The sequence below is a fragment of the Lissotriton helveticus genome, chromosome 11 (genome assembly GCF_964261635.1).
Source record: "Lissotriton helveticus chromosome 11, aLisHel1.1, whole genome shotgun sequence".
Lineage (NCBI taxonomy): Eukaryota > Metazoa > Chordata > Amphibia > Caudata > Salamandridae > Lissotriton > Lissotriton helveticus.
The window spans coordinates 1,002,152,088-1,002,169,643 of NC_136072.1; the positions used below are offsets into that span (position 1 = coordinate 1,002,152,088).

Below are 17,556 nucleotides of genomic sequence, written 5' to 3' on the forward strand. Positions count from 1 at the left end.
CCCCGTGGCGCGTTTTAATGTGAGGTATTAAGTCCCCTTGAATCCTGAGGGTCCTTGGGGTCCAACTAGCCCACCAGGTACCACCAGTAAGCGCCACAGAGCTGTGTTGCAGAGAGGTGTAAAAAGGGGCATGGCCTGGACTACCTCTCTGCAACGCAGCGTAGTGGCGCTTACTGGAAGCACCTGGTGGGCTAGTTGGCCCCCAGGGGCCCTCAGGATTGAAAGGGAATTCATTCCCCAACTTTAAACGTGCCACAGGGCCTGTTTGCACACGTCACCTCAGGCCCCCACCCCCTCTCACTTCACCACTGTGAAAACGCGCCCTGTGGTGCATTTTAAGATGGGAGATTAAGTCCCCTTGAATCCTGAGGGTCCCTGGGGTCCAACTAGCCCCCTAGGTACCTCCAGTAAGTGCCACGAACTGCGTTGCAGAGAGGTGTAAAAAGGGGCGTGGCCTGGACCACCTCTCTGTAACACAGGCATGTGGTGCTTACTGGAGGTACCTGGTGGGCTAGTTGGCCCCCAGGGACCTCAGGATTGAAGGGGAATTAATTCCCCAAATTAAAACGTGCCACATGGCCTGTTTGCACACATGGCACCTCAGGGCCGTCGCGTCCCTTCACCACTGTGCAAACGCGCCCCGTGGCACATTTTAAGTTGGGGTATTAAGTTCCCTTGAATCCTGAGGGTCCCTGGGGTCCAACTAGCCCACGAGGTACCTCCAGTAAGCGCCATAGAGCTGTGTGGCATAGAGGTGTAAAAGGGGGCGTAGCCTGGACCACCTCTCTGCAATGCAGCCCTGTGGCGCTTACTGGAGGTACCTGGTGGGCTTGTTGGCCCCCAGGGACCCCCAGTATTGAAGGGGAATGAATTCCCCAATTTAACCCCATGGCTGCTCAGCATATTCCCCTGCTGTGCTGAGAAATCTGAAATCCCACACAAGATGACGAGCTGGGCTCGTCATGAGCGTGTGAGGAGGCTACTTCATGACGAGCCCAGCTCGTCATGAGTGTGGAAGGGGTTAAAACACGCCACAGGGCGCGTTTGCAGAATGTTGCTGGGAGGGAGCAGGGCCTTTGGCACGATCGCGGTTTTTTTAAAATTATTTTTTGGGGAAGGGGGCTGTGTGGCCCCCCTTCTTTTTACTTCCCCTTCCCTAGGGCCTGACACCCATTAAAAATATATATATATATATATGAATGGCCAAATCCGCCCTAGGGACCCCATCCCCCCGTGCATGGCCACATAATTTTTTTGTTTTATGGAGGGGGCTGTGTGGCCCCCCTCCTGAGGCCTCTATTGGCCCCGGGGTCCCCATCATCCGGGGCCAGCCTTTATTTATTTTTTAATTTTTGGGGAGGGGGCCGTGTGGTCCCCTCCCGGGCCACTTCTAGCCCCGGGGACCCCATCCCCCGGGGCAGGCACTATCCATTGGGAACTTTAAATATGCACGCTCTGCAGCGCTTCCAGTCAGTATGCCCCACATGCCACTGAAGAAAGGTTGAATCCTGAAACGCGTCTAGCGTCGAAAGAAAGAAAGAAGGCTGTTCCTTGAAGCTTCCTGCTGGCAGGCTGTCCGTTTTGAAATAAAGTGAGCTGAAACTTACCTCCGTGCCGCATCTCTCCAATGGGTCTCCTGTGAGCGTTGGATATATTCAGCGGCTGTCCCGGTCGCGGAGAGAAGCCCACCGCTGCCGCGGGTCGATGTCAGCATCACAACTGTGGTGTTGCGTAATCCACGAACGGAGGGGAGCTCGTGCCCTTGCAGGGGGGAGACCGGCTCTATGGCTCAGTGCGGCGGCCACAAAGCGGGGCAGGTCCCTTCCAGGACTTTCAGCACTTATCAATAGAGCCACTTTGAGACTGAAAGCAATTCACCCACTTGGGATTCATCTTAGTGCACTACATCACCCAGAAAGCCACGGGCCACGCCCACTGGGGCCCATCTCTCCAATGGGTCTCCTGTGAGCGTTGGATATATATATATATATATATATAGATATATAATATTTGACAGTTACTAAAACTGTGATCAGCAGATTTCTGTAGCGTGAACCCACTGCTTTATCTTATAGGTTTAAGAAGAAACATATCAGAAATGGCCTGTTTATTTTAATCTTCATATAAGACTGGTGTGTGGCCATAGGAAGCAGAGGAGAGGAGAGGCCTCAAACAATATAAATACATACAAGAAAGTCAACTCGGCTGTAGTTCAGCACAGTATGTTATGTGCTGATGGTACCGTTGTCCTTCTTCCAGTGGGGAACTGTAAAAGTGCATACAATGTATACCACATACAAATTTACACACAAAAAAGACAGGAATATTTCTTCTTGTTGAAAATGATCAAAGTCCACTGGTCCGTTTTTTAAAGTTTCTGTGTGGGAATGTTGCTTCACATTAATTTTAGAAAGGTCTCCTATTTATCCCACTGTTACATGATCAATACCAAGGGTAAGAACTTGTAAGTTTTATTCAGTCGGTTTATCCCATAAAATGTCCAGTTTCTCTTGGGGAAGATAGTTGACTTATTACGAATCCAATTACTGGGAGTTCACCTCAGGTCACGGGTCTGTTGAAAGTGATTCTACTGGAGACTAATATATAAGACAGGGGTCTCCAACCTTTTCTGTAGTGAGAGCTACTTCTGCTCAAGGAAAGTCTTCCTGAGCTACTAGCAAACTTTATAACTGTAAAATAGTGATTACGCTATGACCACCCTAAGCAGGATTATCAGTAGTTACCACCCAAGTATTCCTGGTGCGGTTACCATTAGAAATGCCAAGAAAATATTCATCAATATAAAATGCCGCCACCTGACTTATGAAGTAACATTCAAATCTAGACATGCCCTATGGCACAAAGTGTATAAATAGAGCAGTACGTCTCCCCAGCTCTGCTTGGATTATTATTCATCAGTTTCTGAAAGTGCACTTCTTTCTATCAAATACGACTTTCCACTGTGGCCAAGCAAACTTAATTTAACCCCTCCCATGCTGGTGACGAACCCCAGCCGTCACGCACCGCGGTGGGCGTGTGCGGATGACGGCTGGGGTTCGTCACGGCCCCGCCCTGTTCTTTTGTTTACCGCACAGTGGAAAAATCGCGGCCGCAGCGAAGGGGTTAACAGGAGAAAATCAATTTTTTAAAACAAAAACTACCTTTAAAATATCCATTTTCAGATTTTAGGAAATGCACAGGCCCAAAACATCAGCTTTTCATTTTCATCAAGTACTCCCATGTACAAATGCCTCATATGGACAACAGACTACTTTGAATACCACAGTCTTGTGCCACAGATGCTCACACAAACAAATGATGAACGGAATGCTGAATGAATCATACATTTATCCCCAGTCAAGAGACTTTTGCTCACCATCCCAGCCCAGTTTAGACCCAGCCATATGCAAATCAGTCTTGACCTTGTGTCTCATGGGAACAGTCCAGACCGAACTGCCAAGCCAGGTCCTCCCTAGACCAGAAACAAGCATCATGGGACCGGTTTCAGGGTATGTCACCCGTTATCAGCCAGGCTAGCTTGAATCCAGTGGCACAGTGAGCAAGGGACCCACATCTGGGCATACCCATCGATCTTAGGGTGAAAAGTGCTACGCAAACAAATGATGGACAGAATGCTGAATGTATCATGCATTCACCCCCAGTCAAGAGATCTCGGGCAAATCCATTGTTCTTTTGCTCACCATGCCAGCCCAGTTTAGACCCAGCCAAATGCAAATCAGTCTTGACCCTGTGCCTCATGATAACAGTCTAGACCGAAATGCCAAGCCAGGTCCTCCCTGGACCAGAAACACGGATGTCTGTATTATGCCAATAATGCTCACCATTATACTAGGGCCAAAGTTGGGCCAAAGCTTGAAAGGGTCAAGGCAGATACCATTTATCAGTCATGACCATTATTACGCCAGGAATATGTAAATGTAGGCCAGTCATTCTCCCAGTATGTAAATGATGGCTGCCAGTATCCCACAACTAGACCAAAAATACCCCAAATAGTCAAGGACGACCATTATTAAGCCATTGGCACTATTATGTCAGGAATGGGCACAATTATGTCAGAGATAACACCCTTATAATGGGGGCTAGCATAGACATTTGGTGGTCCTTGACACCAGACGTAGCTTTCAAGAAGCAATAGTATTTATTAGGGACGCACATGAATGCTGATGAGTCTCTTCATTTTCTCTGGTCTGAATCATGCCCTGTTCTCTTCAGGTCTGATGAAGACCCCACTACAAGGAGATAATTAATACCTGCTATTATAAAGGGGTCGAAACGTCGACAGCTCTGTGTACTTTTCAGCTGTACTCCATGACTTGAATTTTTTTTTTATGTGGAGCATGATATCTCTTTAAGATTTTCTTCATTCATGATGTATATGTCTATGATATGTTGTACCTACTTTGCCGCCTGACCCCCGGGTTGTGGGCTGAATGGCCGTGTAACAGTTCCGCAATAAAAAATATAATAAAAAAAAAAAAAAATGATGTATATGTCTTTGTTTGACGTACAACATATAGTACAGTGAGGACGCTTGGCCTTTTTTATATGTCACTATCCTTTACCTTCACTACCCTTCACCTTACCACTTCCTTCCCTTTTCCAGGGGCACTATAATACATTTTGAATTATTTAACAAATGTTCTTTGACAATTTATATATGACAACATTGTGATTAAATAACAATTGTTGTGAATTCAGTGAAAATTTTCTTGGAGTTACTTATGATACATATTCGTTGTCTTACTGCTGGGACCCCCTTTTCTTAGTACTCCTCAGGTCTTGAGCTGGTTATACACCCAACTGACACATTTTCACTCTGACTCCTGCAGTCCTACACTTTGGTGGGACAGAACTCATTACTGCTCAGGCTACTACTGTCGTACTTCTTTTATGGTCCACTGGGCACACACATGTTGTGACTGATAAAGCAGGGATACAAGATGGTCAATCTCCTTGTGGCTTAGTTATATTGAGATTAGATACAGACTGTCAAGTGGCAGACCCCATAGGCCGATACCTTGTTTGTTTGAGTGTTTAGTATAAGTTACTGCCATAGGTTTGGCTGGCTGTCACTCTCAGGATCTTGAGATCAGCAGTGCTGCCTTCTTTAATAGCGGCACAAAAGGGGGTGGTGATGAATCAATCAAACACTCACACCCAGTCAAAAGATCTGGGTTTAATCCATCACCGTTCTTTAGCCTACTCTGCCACCCCTGTTCAGACATGGCTATATGCAAATCAGTCTGACCCTGTGCCTCATGGGAACAGTCCAGCCCGAACTGCCAAGCCATATCTTCCCTGGACCGGAAACAAGCTTTGAGGACCGGTTTCTGGCATTCCAGCCGTCTTCAGCCCGGCTTGCTTGAATCCAGTGGCAAAGTGAGCAAGGGACTCACGTCTGAGCATACCCTCCCACACTTTTGGCGGCCAAAAGCGGTACAAAAGGGGGTGGTGATGGACAGAGCATCTGAATCAATCAAACACTCACACCCAGTCAAAAGATCTGGGTTTAATCCATCACCGTTCTTTAGCCCACTCTGCCACCCCAGTTCAGACATGGCTATATGCAAATCAGTCTGACCCTGTGCCTCATGGGAACAGTCCAGCCCGAATTGCCAAGCCATGTCTTCCCTGGACCGGAAACAAGCTTCCGAGGACCGGTTTCTGGCATTCCAGCCGTCTTCAGCCCGGCTTGCTTGAATCCAGTGGCAAAGTGAGCAAGGGACTCACGTCTGAGCATACCCTCCCACACTTATGGCGGCCAAAAGCGGTACAAAAGGGGGTGGTGATGGACGGAGCATCTGAATCAATCAAACACTCACACCCAGTCAAAAGATCTGGGTTTAATCCTTCACCATTCTTTAGCCCACTCTGCCACCCCAGTTCAGACATGGCTATATGCAAATCAGTCTGACCCTGTGCCTCATGGGAACAGTCCAGCCCGAACTGCCAAGCCATGTCTTCCCTGGACCGGAAACAAGCTTCCGAGGACCGGTTTCTGGCATTCCAGCCGTCTTAAGCCCGGCTTGCTTGAATCCAGTGGCAAAGTGAGCAAGGGACTCACGTCTGAGCATACCCTCCCACACTTATGGCGGCCAAAAGGGGTACAAAAGGGGGTGGTGATGGACGGAGCATCTGAATCAATCAAACACTCACACCCAGTCAAAAGATCTGGGTTTAATCCATCACCGTTCTTTAGCCCACTCTGCCACCCCAGTTCAGACATGGCTATATGCAAATCAGTCTGACCCTGTGCCTCATGGGAACAGTCCAGCCTGAACTGCTAAGCCATGTCTTCCCTGGACCGGAAACAAGCTTCCGAGGACCGGTTTCTGGCATTCCAGCCGTCTTCAGCCCGGCTTGCTTGAATCCAGTGGCAAAGTGAGCAAGGGACTCACGTCTGAGCATACCCTCCCACCCTTTTGTATCGCTTTGTTCGCCCTAAGTGTGGCAGGGTATGCTCAGACGAGAGTCCCTTGCTCACTTGGCCACTGGATTCAAGATAGCCTGGCTGATGAGGATTATGAACCTGAAACCGGTCCCAGGATGCTTGTTTCCGGTCCAGGGAAGAAATGGCTTGGCAGTTCGGACTGGACTGTTCCCATGAGGCACAGGGTCAGACTGATTTGCATATGGCCATGTCTGAACTGGGGTGGCCGAGTGAGCTAAAGAATGGTGATGGATTAAACCCAGATCAGTTGACTGGGGGTGAGTGTTTGATTTGCTCAAACGCTCCGTCCATCATCCCCTTTTGTATCGCTTTGTTTGCTCTAAGTGTGGCAGGGTATGCTCAGACGTGAGTCCCTTGCTCACTTGGCCACTGGATTCAAGATAGCCTGGCTGATGAGGATTATGAATCAGAAACCGGTCCCAGGATGCTTGTTTCCCGTCCAGGGAAGACATGGCTTGGCAGTTCGGGCTGGACTGTTCCCATGAGGCACAGGGTCAGACTGATTTGCAGATGGCCATGTCTGAACTGGGGTGGCCGAGTGAGCTAAAGAATGGTGATGGATTAAACCCAGATCAGTTGACTGGTGGTGAGTGTTTGATTTGCTCAAATGCTCCGTCCATCATCCCCTTTTGTATCGCCTTCTTTAATAGGCGCCTACTCTCTGAATTTGATACTGGGTTTGGCTTCATCTCTGAGAGCTACTTTGAAGGTACTGGCAAGCTACCAGTAGCTCCCGAGCTACTCGTTGGAGACCCCTGGCTTAGTCTTTGGAGTGCCACAGAGCTCTTCTTTTAGCCAACATAATTTAAGATCTATATGGCCGCTCTAGCTAATCTTGTTGAATCCTATGAATGGTCACAATCGCTTATACGGACAACACCCAGCTGCTCTCCCGGTGTAGGACGGCATTAAAACCCATCTTTTTGCCTTAGCTATGGGCAGCTGCTGTGGACAGATTTTGGCCATTCCAGCACCAAGACACTCTGTTGAGTAGTCATGTGCTCTATAAATCTATCATTTGTTCATTCGGCTACCAGGGAACACTACAAACCTGGGCATTTCTGAAAGCAAGAGACCCTGACCAATCCAAAGTGGTGAGGCTTGCATTAATCCTACCAGGTTTTCTTACTCAGAAACTCCTGCAAGCATCAAACTTTAGCTAAATTCATGCATTTTCCTCACATTTATCTGTATGGGAAAGTTCTGAAATCTGCAGGGAGCTGCAAAATTCCTACCACTCAGTGACCCATACCAATTCTAGTACTAATTGCAAACATTAAACTACACCTTGTCAAATGCCCAAACTTACTTTTTGATTGTCTCCACGGCCCATGCCCTCTTCCTGGCCTCCCTTCGTGCCAATACTCCTCTCCAGCAGGCTTCTAATTTTATAGCTATAAAAGGGCAGAAACAAAAACTGGTTATATTTGGTAAATATTTTGTCTCTTTTAGACGATAGGTAAGTATATTTTAGTAAAAACAGATTTGGTTGTGCTGTAATGTAGTCATAAAAAAATAACTAAAATGTAAAAAATGAAAACACATACAACAATACAATTTTAATAACAAAATATAAAACAACTTATTTCAATATCCAATTGAAAACATATTTCCAATTTTTTTAAAAACATAACATCTTCAAATTGTCCTAAATTGCAAGTAGAAATAATGTAATTATAGCATTGGTCAAAGAAGTAAATATTTCTACAGGGAAATTCATGATTAAGTAACAAGTACTTGCAAAGCCAATAGGTCTCACCTTTTTTGACCTATTTGATTTGATGTACAGCACTGGAAAAAACAGAAAGAAAAAAGGTGTAATGACACAGCCATGGCTGTGTGTGCAAATCATTTTTTTATAGACTGATCCAAGTTGGGTTGCTAAATAGGAAAATTAAACTTTACTTGTGTAAAATTGCTTTGGTAATGCAGAGCGGAACAACAACAAATGCCAGTTGCTGGGCCTGCCAAAAATGTTAAAGACCAATAAATAGGCGGTAACAATGGAGGAGGGGGTGGGGTGAAGCAACGGGGAGAAGGCATGGTACAAATTAGCAATGGAGGAGATTGAGGTTAGGCAGGGACGGGAAGGCAAATAAAAAAACTAAAAAGGTAAGCAATGGAAGCAAGGGAGGGGACTGTAATGGACGACCAGGGTACCTTGGTGGGGGTCATTGAGCAACACTGAGCGCATGTGGAGGCAAGTGCTTGGGGAGAGCACCAAATAAGGAAGAGAGCCAAAAAATGCATGCACTCTCATGCAGTCCTGAAAGAAAAAAACAAAATAGTTCCTTGAATACAGGCAATGGAAGAATACATCCAATCAAGAGGATGGTAAAGAGGATACACTCCAAGGGAGGGCAAAACACAAGAGGAGAAAGCAAAGCGATCAAATAAAAAGCAAGCAAATGAGAGTAACAGTAAAGTCACAATGGCATGGGGTTGGCGGACAAGAGGTCTTCGCAAACAGACAGCTGAAAGCTGTTGTAGGCAAGACCTAAAAGTTGTATCACGGATGATAGACAATGGAATTTTAACCATGTGTAAGAAAATGAGTTTGCATGTGACTTAACTTGGAAGATGCACTAATCGTGTGTGCCACTTTCAACTTCCTTGCACATACCGGACACTAGCCTCTGTTTACTGCAAACACAGCCATGCCACAGTTACAGCCAGCAACAGCATTTGGTGCAAATGACAGTACAAGTACAATGTTCGAACACTTGAGTCATGATAATTTCCCTGTGCCAAATCTAAAATAATTCCCAAACATATCTATAGCTATCATCTACGTTAGGTTAGATTTTGTAAGGTTATAGATTTAATAAGCACAAACGTTCTCCCTACAATGGTATCTTAATGGTAAAACACAAAAACCTTAGCCAGTCCTGCCAACATGCTAGGGCTAGGAAAACTAAAAAAATCCCACTACAATAATTATACATTAGGAATAGCTATGTTTATGAAAATTAGACAAATACCTCTCTTGACAAAGGAAATGGGGCAAAGAATTCTTCGCCGCTTCTGCCACCAAAAGGAGTGACCACCAACTACTTTTAACTTAACCCTCGGCACAGTTATCTATGATATATCTCGCAGGGATTTTTCTGGAGCCAAGTACGTGCTTTCAAAATCTGATTATTTTTCCCTTTACAAAAGCAGATCTGCTTAAGGAGCAGTTGGGGCTCCCTTGACACCAACATTTTACTCCATACCCTTGCATGACACACCCACAGTGTCAAGTGAAACTGTTCAGTTTCCATTGCCCTCATCATAATTACACCCACTAACATAACATTATCAGAGCCTGTTAACTGTGATAGTTGATTGATCATACCATGGACCACTCTATCTTCAGCTTCTTAATCAACATTCCCCACCACAGAAGAAACTCCGTGAGCGGCCCTGATTGCTGACACTGGAGCAAACTATCAGAGATGGATGGGCTTTCACCGTACACAAAACCGATCTAAAAAACACAGGCTACCTATCAAGCGACATCAACAAATTCAACAACTGACAACTTGTGACAACAGCCTGGTCCCCTGGAAAAGAAGCAAAGACGCGAGAATGTCAGCTAGTACACAAACGGACTCAGGGTGACCTAATGGCACTGCAAGCAACTAGATCGGAGATGAAGAATGAGCCAAGAAAAATCAGGCAAGGCAATATTAAAATCTGCCCAAAGACATTACCATCAGTAAATCTGGGACACCAAAAGGAAAGCCCTAGCTGAGTGCATCGACAACAGCTCCAACAACAGCAAAATAAATTTTCCATCATCAAGGACTTCACCACACCTGCATCAACCACCAGCAATATCACACCAACCCAAGAATTGTGCAATGAGCTGTCAGACTTCTGCAACAAAATCACAGCCATCTTCGCCCCACAACTGGACTCCATCAACCTCAGAAAAGGTCTCTCAGTATCAGACAAAAACATCCAGACAAAATGGAATCCTATCACCACAGAGAAAACCACATCAATCATGAAGGCAATCCACTCCAAGGCCCCGTCTGCCCCCTGCCTTCACCATGCAAAGACTCAATCCTTATCAGCAAAATGCTCACCCTAATCTTCAACACTTCCATCAACACAGCCATCTTCCTGGAAGTAGGTAGTCGTCAACACCCTCCTGAAAAAGCACTCAGCAGACCCAACCAAACTTGCAAACTGCAGACCGATCCCCCTCCTTCTATACCCAGCCAAGGTTCTAGAGAAAGCAATCAACAGATCCCTAGCCAACCACCAGCCCAGTACAGTACACACTGTACAGACACCCATCATAGCAGCAACAGAGGACATCTGAATGATCTTCGATTGAGGAGAAACTACTGTCCTCATTCTACTAGACCTCTCTGCAGTCTCCCATCCCATCATGATCAGACAACTTTACAAGGCTGGCATCCAAGGACCCAATGGATGTGCACTTTTCTTACCAGAAATACAAACAGTCAACATTTCTCCTTACTCCTTAGAAGCTCACAAAATCCTCTCCTTACTGAGTCCAGCCCCCTTCAACATCTGCATAATTTAGCTTCATCCGTGCACACATCCTCAGCACAGCTACACCGACGACACACACCTGATATTATTGGTCATGGACTAAACACCCAACACCAGGCAAAATTTCAGATCATGCATGACAGAAGCACAACTGAATCAAACTCAACAAGGACAAGATCAAAGTAGTGATCTTTGAAAGGAAGCCTCGCAGTGGGACTCAGCCTGGGGACCTAAGGACTCGGCCTGGTGACCTACACACCTAGGACCCACCCCACCCAAACACACACATTTTTTAAAAACCTTTTTATTTCATTTTCATACTGGTACCATAAAATGTTATACACAGACGCAGTACTATGGTTATGTGTTCATTCCATTTCAAAAACAGGATCAGTATATCTTTGGTCAACAAAATTGGAGGAAGTCATGGCTCGTATCATCAACTTATATAACTGGTTAAACAAATAAGAACATGTGGCGACATTAGTAATGTGCAGGTAATTTCAAGGTATTGGTTAACCCCCCCCCCCTTTTGTCGTGCATCAGTTACAAAGTCATTGGAGTTTAAGCACAATGTCCATAATGCTACCAGTTGTCCAAAGAGCATTGTATATTGTGGTCCAACTTAAGGTGGTCTTATACCTGGGAAATCCCAGGCGGGCACTACAGCACCAGGATAAATGACAAGAAACAAGGAACAAACATGTATGGGCATAGGTAGCGGAGAATATACGTCAGTTAACATAGTATTAGCTCGCATTAACCTGAGCAGCCTTCATTATAAGCTTGCAAATTCGCTAACAAATTGTCCCACTCTGCCGCTATGGAGTATTTCTTCCCACCTAAGTGCTACTGCCTCCGCCCATTCTCGCTTAAGTGCAGCCCTGCACCATTGAGACTCTGCCGGCAGTGTCTGTGCTTTCCAGTACGTGGTCAGGAGCCTATATGTAATCAATAGTTCTATGTCACTAAATCTGTATATGGCTTTAGAAGTTTTGGGGTATTTAAAAAGACTCAGTAATGAGCCCTCTAAGGGGCACACCCCTGTGCGACCGGTGACTTTAATTAGTGCATCAGAAACTGCATCCCATAGCATTCTGGCAGCCGGGCAATTCCAGAACATGTGTCCTATATCAGCCCCCTGCTGTTGGCAGTGCGGTCATGTGGAAGAGGTCCAGAATATTAGCGGGAGGGTCACTGAGTTAAGGTACGCTCTGCGAAGAATGTTATGTTGAATATATTGGGACCTTGTGATATTTTCCTGGGCTAATGGAGCACTCGTTCCTATTCCTTGCGTGTCAGGGCTCTATCTACATCACCTTCCCAACATCTGCGGGTCTGTGCAAGTGGGTCATGTGTAGTATATGTAAGGGCCTCTACGAACCATGTTATGAGTTTACGCCTGCCATTATATATATCGTGTGCAATAACGGATGTTTGTCAGGTACTGTATCTGTTATGCCCCATAAGTTTTCCAGTACCGCCAATAGGCTAGCATAGGCCAGAAAATGGCCAGCCCTCATGCAAGCGATCATAGGGCATGAGCACTCTGTCCTGGAGTAATGCACCAAGGGGGATATGTACAAGGAAGTGGCGCAGAGTGCCGTTAGGCTCCTTGGCTTAGTGACACGCTCCACCACTTCTGAAATGCAAGGCTACACCATATTTACAAGGATATGGTGCAGCCTTGTGTTTCCCCCTGAGATGACGCCAAGTTTAGCCAGATTGCAAGGGTGTCTGCGTGCAGGGGAGGATTGTTTATGTGTAGGAAGGTGTCCCTTCCTGCACATAAACAATCCTAAAATGCCATTCTGTCACTTTCATGTGTGCTGCTTCATGTAGCACACATGAAAGTGACAAAAATGAATTTATTTAAAGGTTTGTTCATGTACAGGAAGGGACACCTTCCTGTACATAAACAAACACTGGCCTTTTTCCATTTTCCATGTGTGCTGCATAAGTCAGCACACATGGAAAAAGCAAAAACGAGGAGAAATAATGCATTACGTCTCATTTTGCCATGTTAAGACCAGCGTCTTCCTGGTCTTAATTTTGGTGCTGCCTCCTATGTACGCTACCCTTGTGCATAGGGGGCAGCGTCAAATACAATGGGTGTTGTGGTGGAACGGCCACCACAACACCCATTATGTACAAGTGGCTTAACGCAGCCTGGTACATAAGGCGCAGCCCCTATCACCACCACAACGTCACTATAGGTGACGGTATGGTGGCGATAGCGTCTTGTACATTTGCTCCCAAGTGTAGTGACACTGGCTGTCTCCCAGGCCTCCATCCCCACTCTGCTTAACCGTTCAGCAAACTGGGTTATAGAATTTATGGGATTTACGGGGAATACTGGGGCAGTCCGAGTTGAAGGCTGTTATGTGCTATCTTTGGTAACCCATTGGCACTGTGTGGGAGTTTGACGTAGGATAGAACAAGCCTGTGGATCAAACTATGTGGTCAGTCAAGTACGGGAAAGCTGAGCTCCTCTATGAGGAGGTCCGCCAGCCAGTGAGCTGCCACTGTAGTTGCACTGCCAAGCAATAATGTTAAAAATGTGAAGCCCCTAGCCCTACCTTCTCCACTAGTAGTTGTAATTTGCAGACTGCAACTCACTGCCTCCCCTCATTCCAAATGAAGCTGCCCAGTGCAGAGTGTAATGAACAGAACTTAAATTTTGGGATGTGGACTGGGAGATTACTAAAATAATAAAGTAGCCGGGGGAGCATTACCATTTTTGATAGTGAGATCCTAACTTGCACTGTGAGCGGCAAGGTGCTCCAGAATGTCATCCGGGGTGCAACGAGGCCCTGGCTCCGGTTAGGTTGCCATTTATTAGGTCTTGGGCTGCATGATAGATATTACTTCCCAGATAGTGAAAAGTGCGAGATTCCCAGCGCAGTCATTGTGAGTCCACTAACAGATGTTGTTGAGGGCCATCAGGGTGTAATGGGAATTGACAGGACACCTAACCCAGAGGCAGTGTGGAATTCTTGAAATATGGCATGAATGTCAACAATTCCCTCCTGGGTATCATGGATGTAAATGAGGACTTCATCCACATATAATGAAACAACATGCATCGTATCTTGCAGAGGAATGCACTAGGCCTGGCCCTGGTGCCGAAGCCTCTGAGCCAGGTGTTACATTGCCAGAGCAAAGAGCATAGAGGACAGCGGGCATACCTGCCATGACCCCCTGCTCACTGGGAAGGAAGGAGAGATGTTTTTGCCAATTTTTACTCGTGCCATGGGTTTGGTATGTAAAAGCCTTATTAGGCCATGTGGCTGGTTTGGGATGCCAAAGGCCGCTAGTTCCAAGTAAACATACCCCCAGTTGACTGTATCGAAGGCTTTCTCCAATTCCAGCACCATGCATGCAGCATATGTCCAGTGGATATTGGAGACTTCCTTCACTTGCTGGAGTCAATGAATGTTTAAGGTAGTGGATCTCCAAGGCACAAAACAATTCTGATCCGGATTTGCTTAAGATCTTATAGTACATGCCCAGCATGGATAATGGCTGATAAGAGATGAGATCTAATGGGTCATTGTCTGGTTTAGGGAGGGATACTGTCAACGATTCACACAGTGTGGGCGGGAGAAAGCAACGTTCCTGGGAGTCCTGAAATTATTTCAATAATGTAGCAGCCAAGTGGTGTTCGTATGTCTTATAAAATTAGATTGGGAGCCCGTCAAATCCCAGGGTTTTGTTAGTCGCTGTTTCCCTGATGGCCCCCGTAGCCTCCTGCAGCGTGAGAAGAGAATTGAGCTCATGCCTGTCTAACAGAGAGAGTTCTGTGAGGGTCGGCAAGTCCAAAAGCTGGTTTTCGTGCCCACCATAGCACAGAACTGGTAATGCTGTCGGTACTAGATGAGCTAAGATGCATGGCTGACGGTAAAAGGCCAAGCGCCCTGATTTTACTAGATCTCTCAGCGGCGTTTGATACCGTCAGCCATGCATTGCTCCTGGACAGACTGGCTAGATGTGGGATAGGAGAGCAAGCCCTTAAATGGCTAACAGCTTTTCTGACAGGAAGGACGCAGAGGATTCAGTTGGCAGACCAGGTCTCAGATGTGGGCATGCTGGCCTGTGGAGTCCCGCAGGGATCGGCACTCTCTCCGCTTTTATTTAACATGTACCTACAACCATTGATTGAGTCCCTGGCAAACATGAATTGCAAAGTCTTCAATTACGCTGACGACACTCAGCTGTTGCTGAGTATCGACAATACTCCATCGGCTCAGTCCCTGGCCCAAGACATTCTACGATTTACAGTGAATTGGATGTCGTCCAATTTGCTGAAAATCAATCCAGACAAGACGGAAGTGCTTGTAGTTTCCACCTCTACTTCCCCCTGGAATGATTTGTTTTGGCCACCAGAGTTAGGACCTACCCCAAAGCCCTGCTCCAGTGTTAAGAGCCTTGGCATGAAAATTGACCAGGAACTCTCGATGGTCAACCAAGTATCCACCGTAGTTGGCTCCTGTACCAACCTGATCAGACAACTACGTAAACTCGCCCCCTTGCTCTCGAGAAATATGCTGCGAACCATTGTATCAGCCACCATAGTGTCTAGAATAGACTATGGCAATGCTTTGTACCTCGGCCTCCCAAAGAGCTCCATCAACCGTCTTCAGGTTATCCTGAATGATGCAGCACGCTTGATCTTCGGATTGCCGAGGAGGTCTCACGCCTCCCCTCTGCTCTATAGGCTACACTGGCTGCCTATAGCGCAGAGAGTTGAATTTAAGAGTATGTGTATCTGTCACAAAGCTGTCCACGGACACGCGCCAGCCTATGTAAAAGAAAGGCTCAAGTTATACGAACCAAAGCGCGCCCTGCGATCGTCCGGATCTTTTCTGTTATCTTGTCCACGCTTCAAGTTAACAACTAAAGGAGGCAGATCCTTTTCAGTTCAGGCACCAACCATCTGGAATAAGTTACCGGAGGCGCTTCGCAGAGAACCTAACCTCCTTCACTTTAGGAAAACCCTGAAAACTTTACTCTTCAGGGATGTTTCTCCATCCCAATAATCAGCTATTAGATCAGACACCCCCGTACTTTTATTCCATCTTGTTGCTGTACTTGGTCAGTAGCGCTTTGAGACCTGTCGGTGAGTTGGCGCGATACAAAACACAGTTACAATACAATACAATACAAAAAGGCACGCATGGCACCATGCCGGTCCACATTTGGGGGGTTATAGAGGGCTTGATAATGTGCTGTGAATGCCTCATGGATGTTCACCTGATCCGTGGCCAGAGTCCCCTGAAGGCTCCTGACCATTGTGATGGCCAATGTCGGGTTGGTACAGCGCAATAACCAGGCCAATAAGCGGTCCATTTGTTTCCATCTTCATGCATCCTGGCCTGGTATGCATACAAATCAAGATGGAGCAATTGCTAAACAAGTCTGGGATGCTCACCCAGAGCCTCCATTTAAGCCCTCTGCTTTGTGAGCATCCTTTTCTAGAAGAGTCAGTGAGGGCAAAATATGTAAGAGCTCTCTGTGTAGGACAGCCTTGGCCCCTAACAACAGTGCGGATGCAATGGCCCTTTTACTACCTTCATTGCCTCCCGATCAAAGCATTTGGAAGAAGATATACTACAGTTTTCAACCAGGTATTGGGAGATGGTCTAGTCCGTGGCATCACGGAAGACCTGGTCCTACAACAGACCAGGCTGCAGTCTCCAGATAAAGACCGGCGGCCGCACCGCACCCCACTCTAACTGCATCTGCAAGGGATTATGGTTGGAAAAGGTCTTCCCAAAGTAGTCTGTGCCTACTGTCATTAGCCTGGTAGCCAGGTCACTTAAGATCTGATTGAGGCGGACATATAAGTTGTGCGGAGAGGAGTAGTTGGAATAGTCCCTAGTAACTAGATGGAGTGATCTCCAAAAATTCAAATAAAGACCAGTGTTGTAGCCATTGTGTGAGTTGGACCACTGAGGTAACCACGGGGGATGTAGGAAGAGGTGGGTATGAGCAGTCCAAACTCAGGTAAAAACCCCAGGTAAAATCACCACAAAGAATCCACGGTATATGGGTCCAATTCATAAATGTAATGGAGAGACGAGAGAGGAATGATGATTGCACTTCATTGGGGGCATATGTACTTCCCAAAAGAATCTCCCTGCTATCCAATTGCTCCCACACCAGTACGTAGCTCCCTTCAGGATCCAACTCTGACCTTAGGGGTTGAAAAATGACCCCCGGGTGGACCCAGATCAATGCGCCCCTGGCAAAGCCACAGTATTTTGTGCAAAAACATTGCTCCCGCCAGCTTAGCAAGGCTTACCCCCCACTTTTATTGGCCTAACATCAAGAATTCCTCAGATGCATTCTGTAGGTGACCTGCTATGCTAGTGGAAAGGCAGGACAGAGGCTTACAGCCCCCTTTAATCCCTTGCGTGTCATACAAGCAGGTGGGCATCAACATTGTTGAACCTATGGATCCCCAGACTGCAACAGGTTTATCCTGGTTCTGGTAGATCATGCCACTAGGTCCCCAGAGGCAATCTCTCCGAGGACCATGACTGCAACTGCTGTAGCAAAAGCCCTGGTGTGAA

At 46.6% G+C, this 17,556-nt stretch overlaps 1 protein-coding gene across 1 annotated transcript in view; it reads right to left on the reverse strand.

The window, feature by feature from the left end:
- The window catches only part of MYO1H (myosin IH), a 749,175-nt gene that overhangs the window by 319,047 nt on the left and 412,572 nt on the right, over positions 1 to 17,556 (reverse strand). The window contains exon 22 of the mRNA XM_078666099.1: positions 7,782 to 7,866. Within this exon, the coding sequence (XP_078522225.1) occupies positions 7,782 to 7,866 (85 nt within the window). The remainder of the gene's footprint in view (positions 1 to 7,781; positions 7,867 to 17,556) is intronic.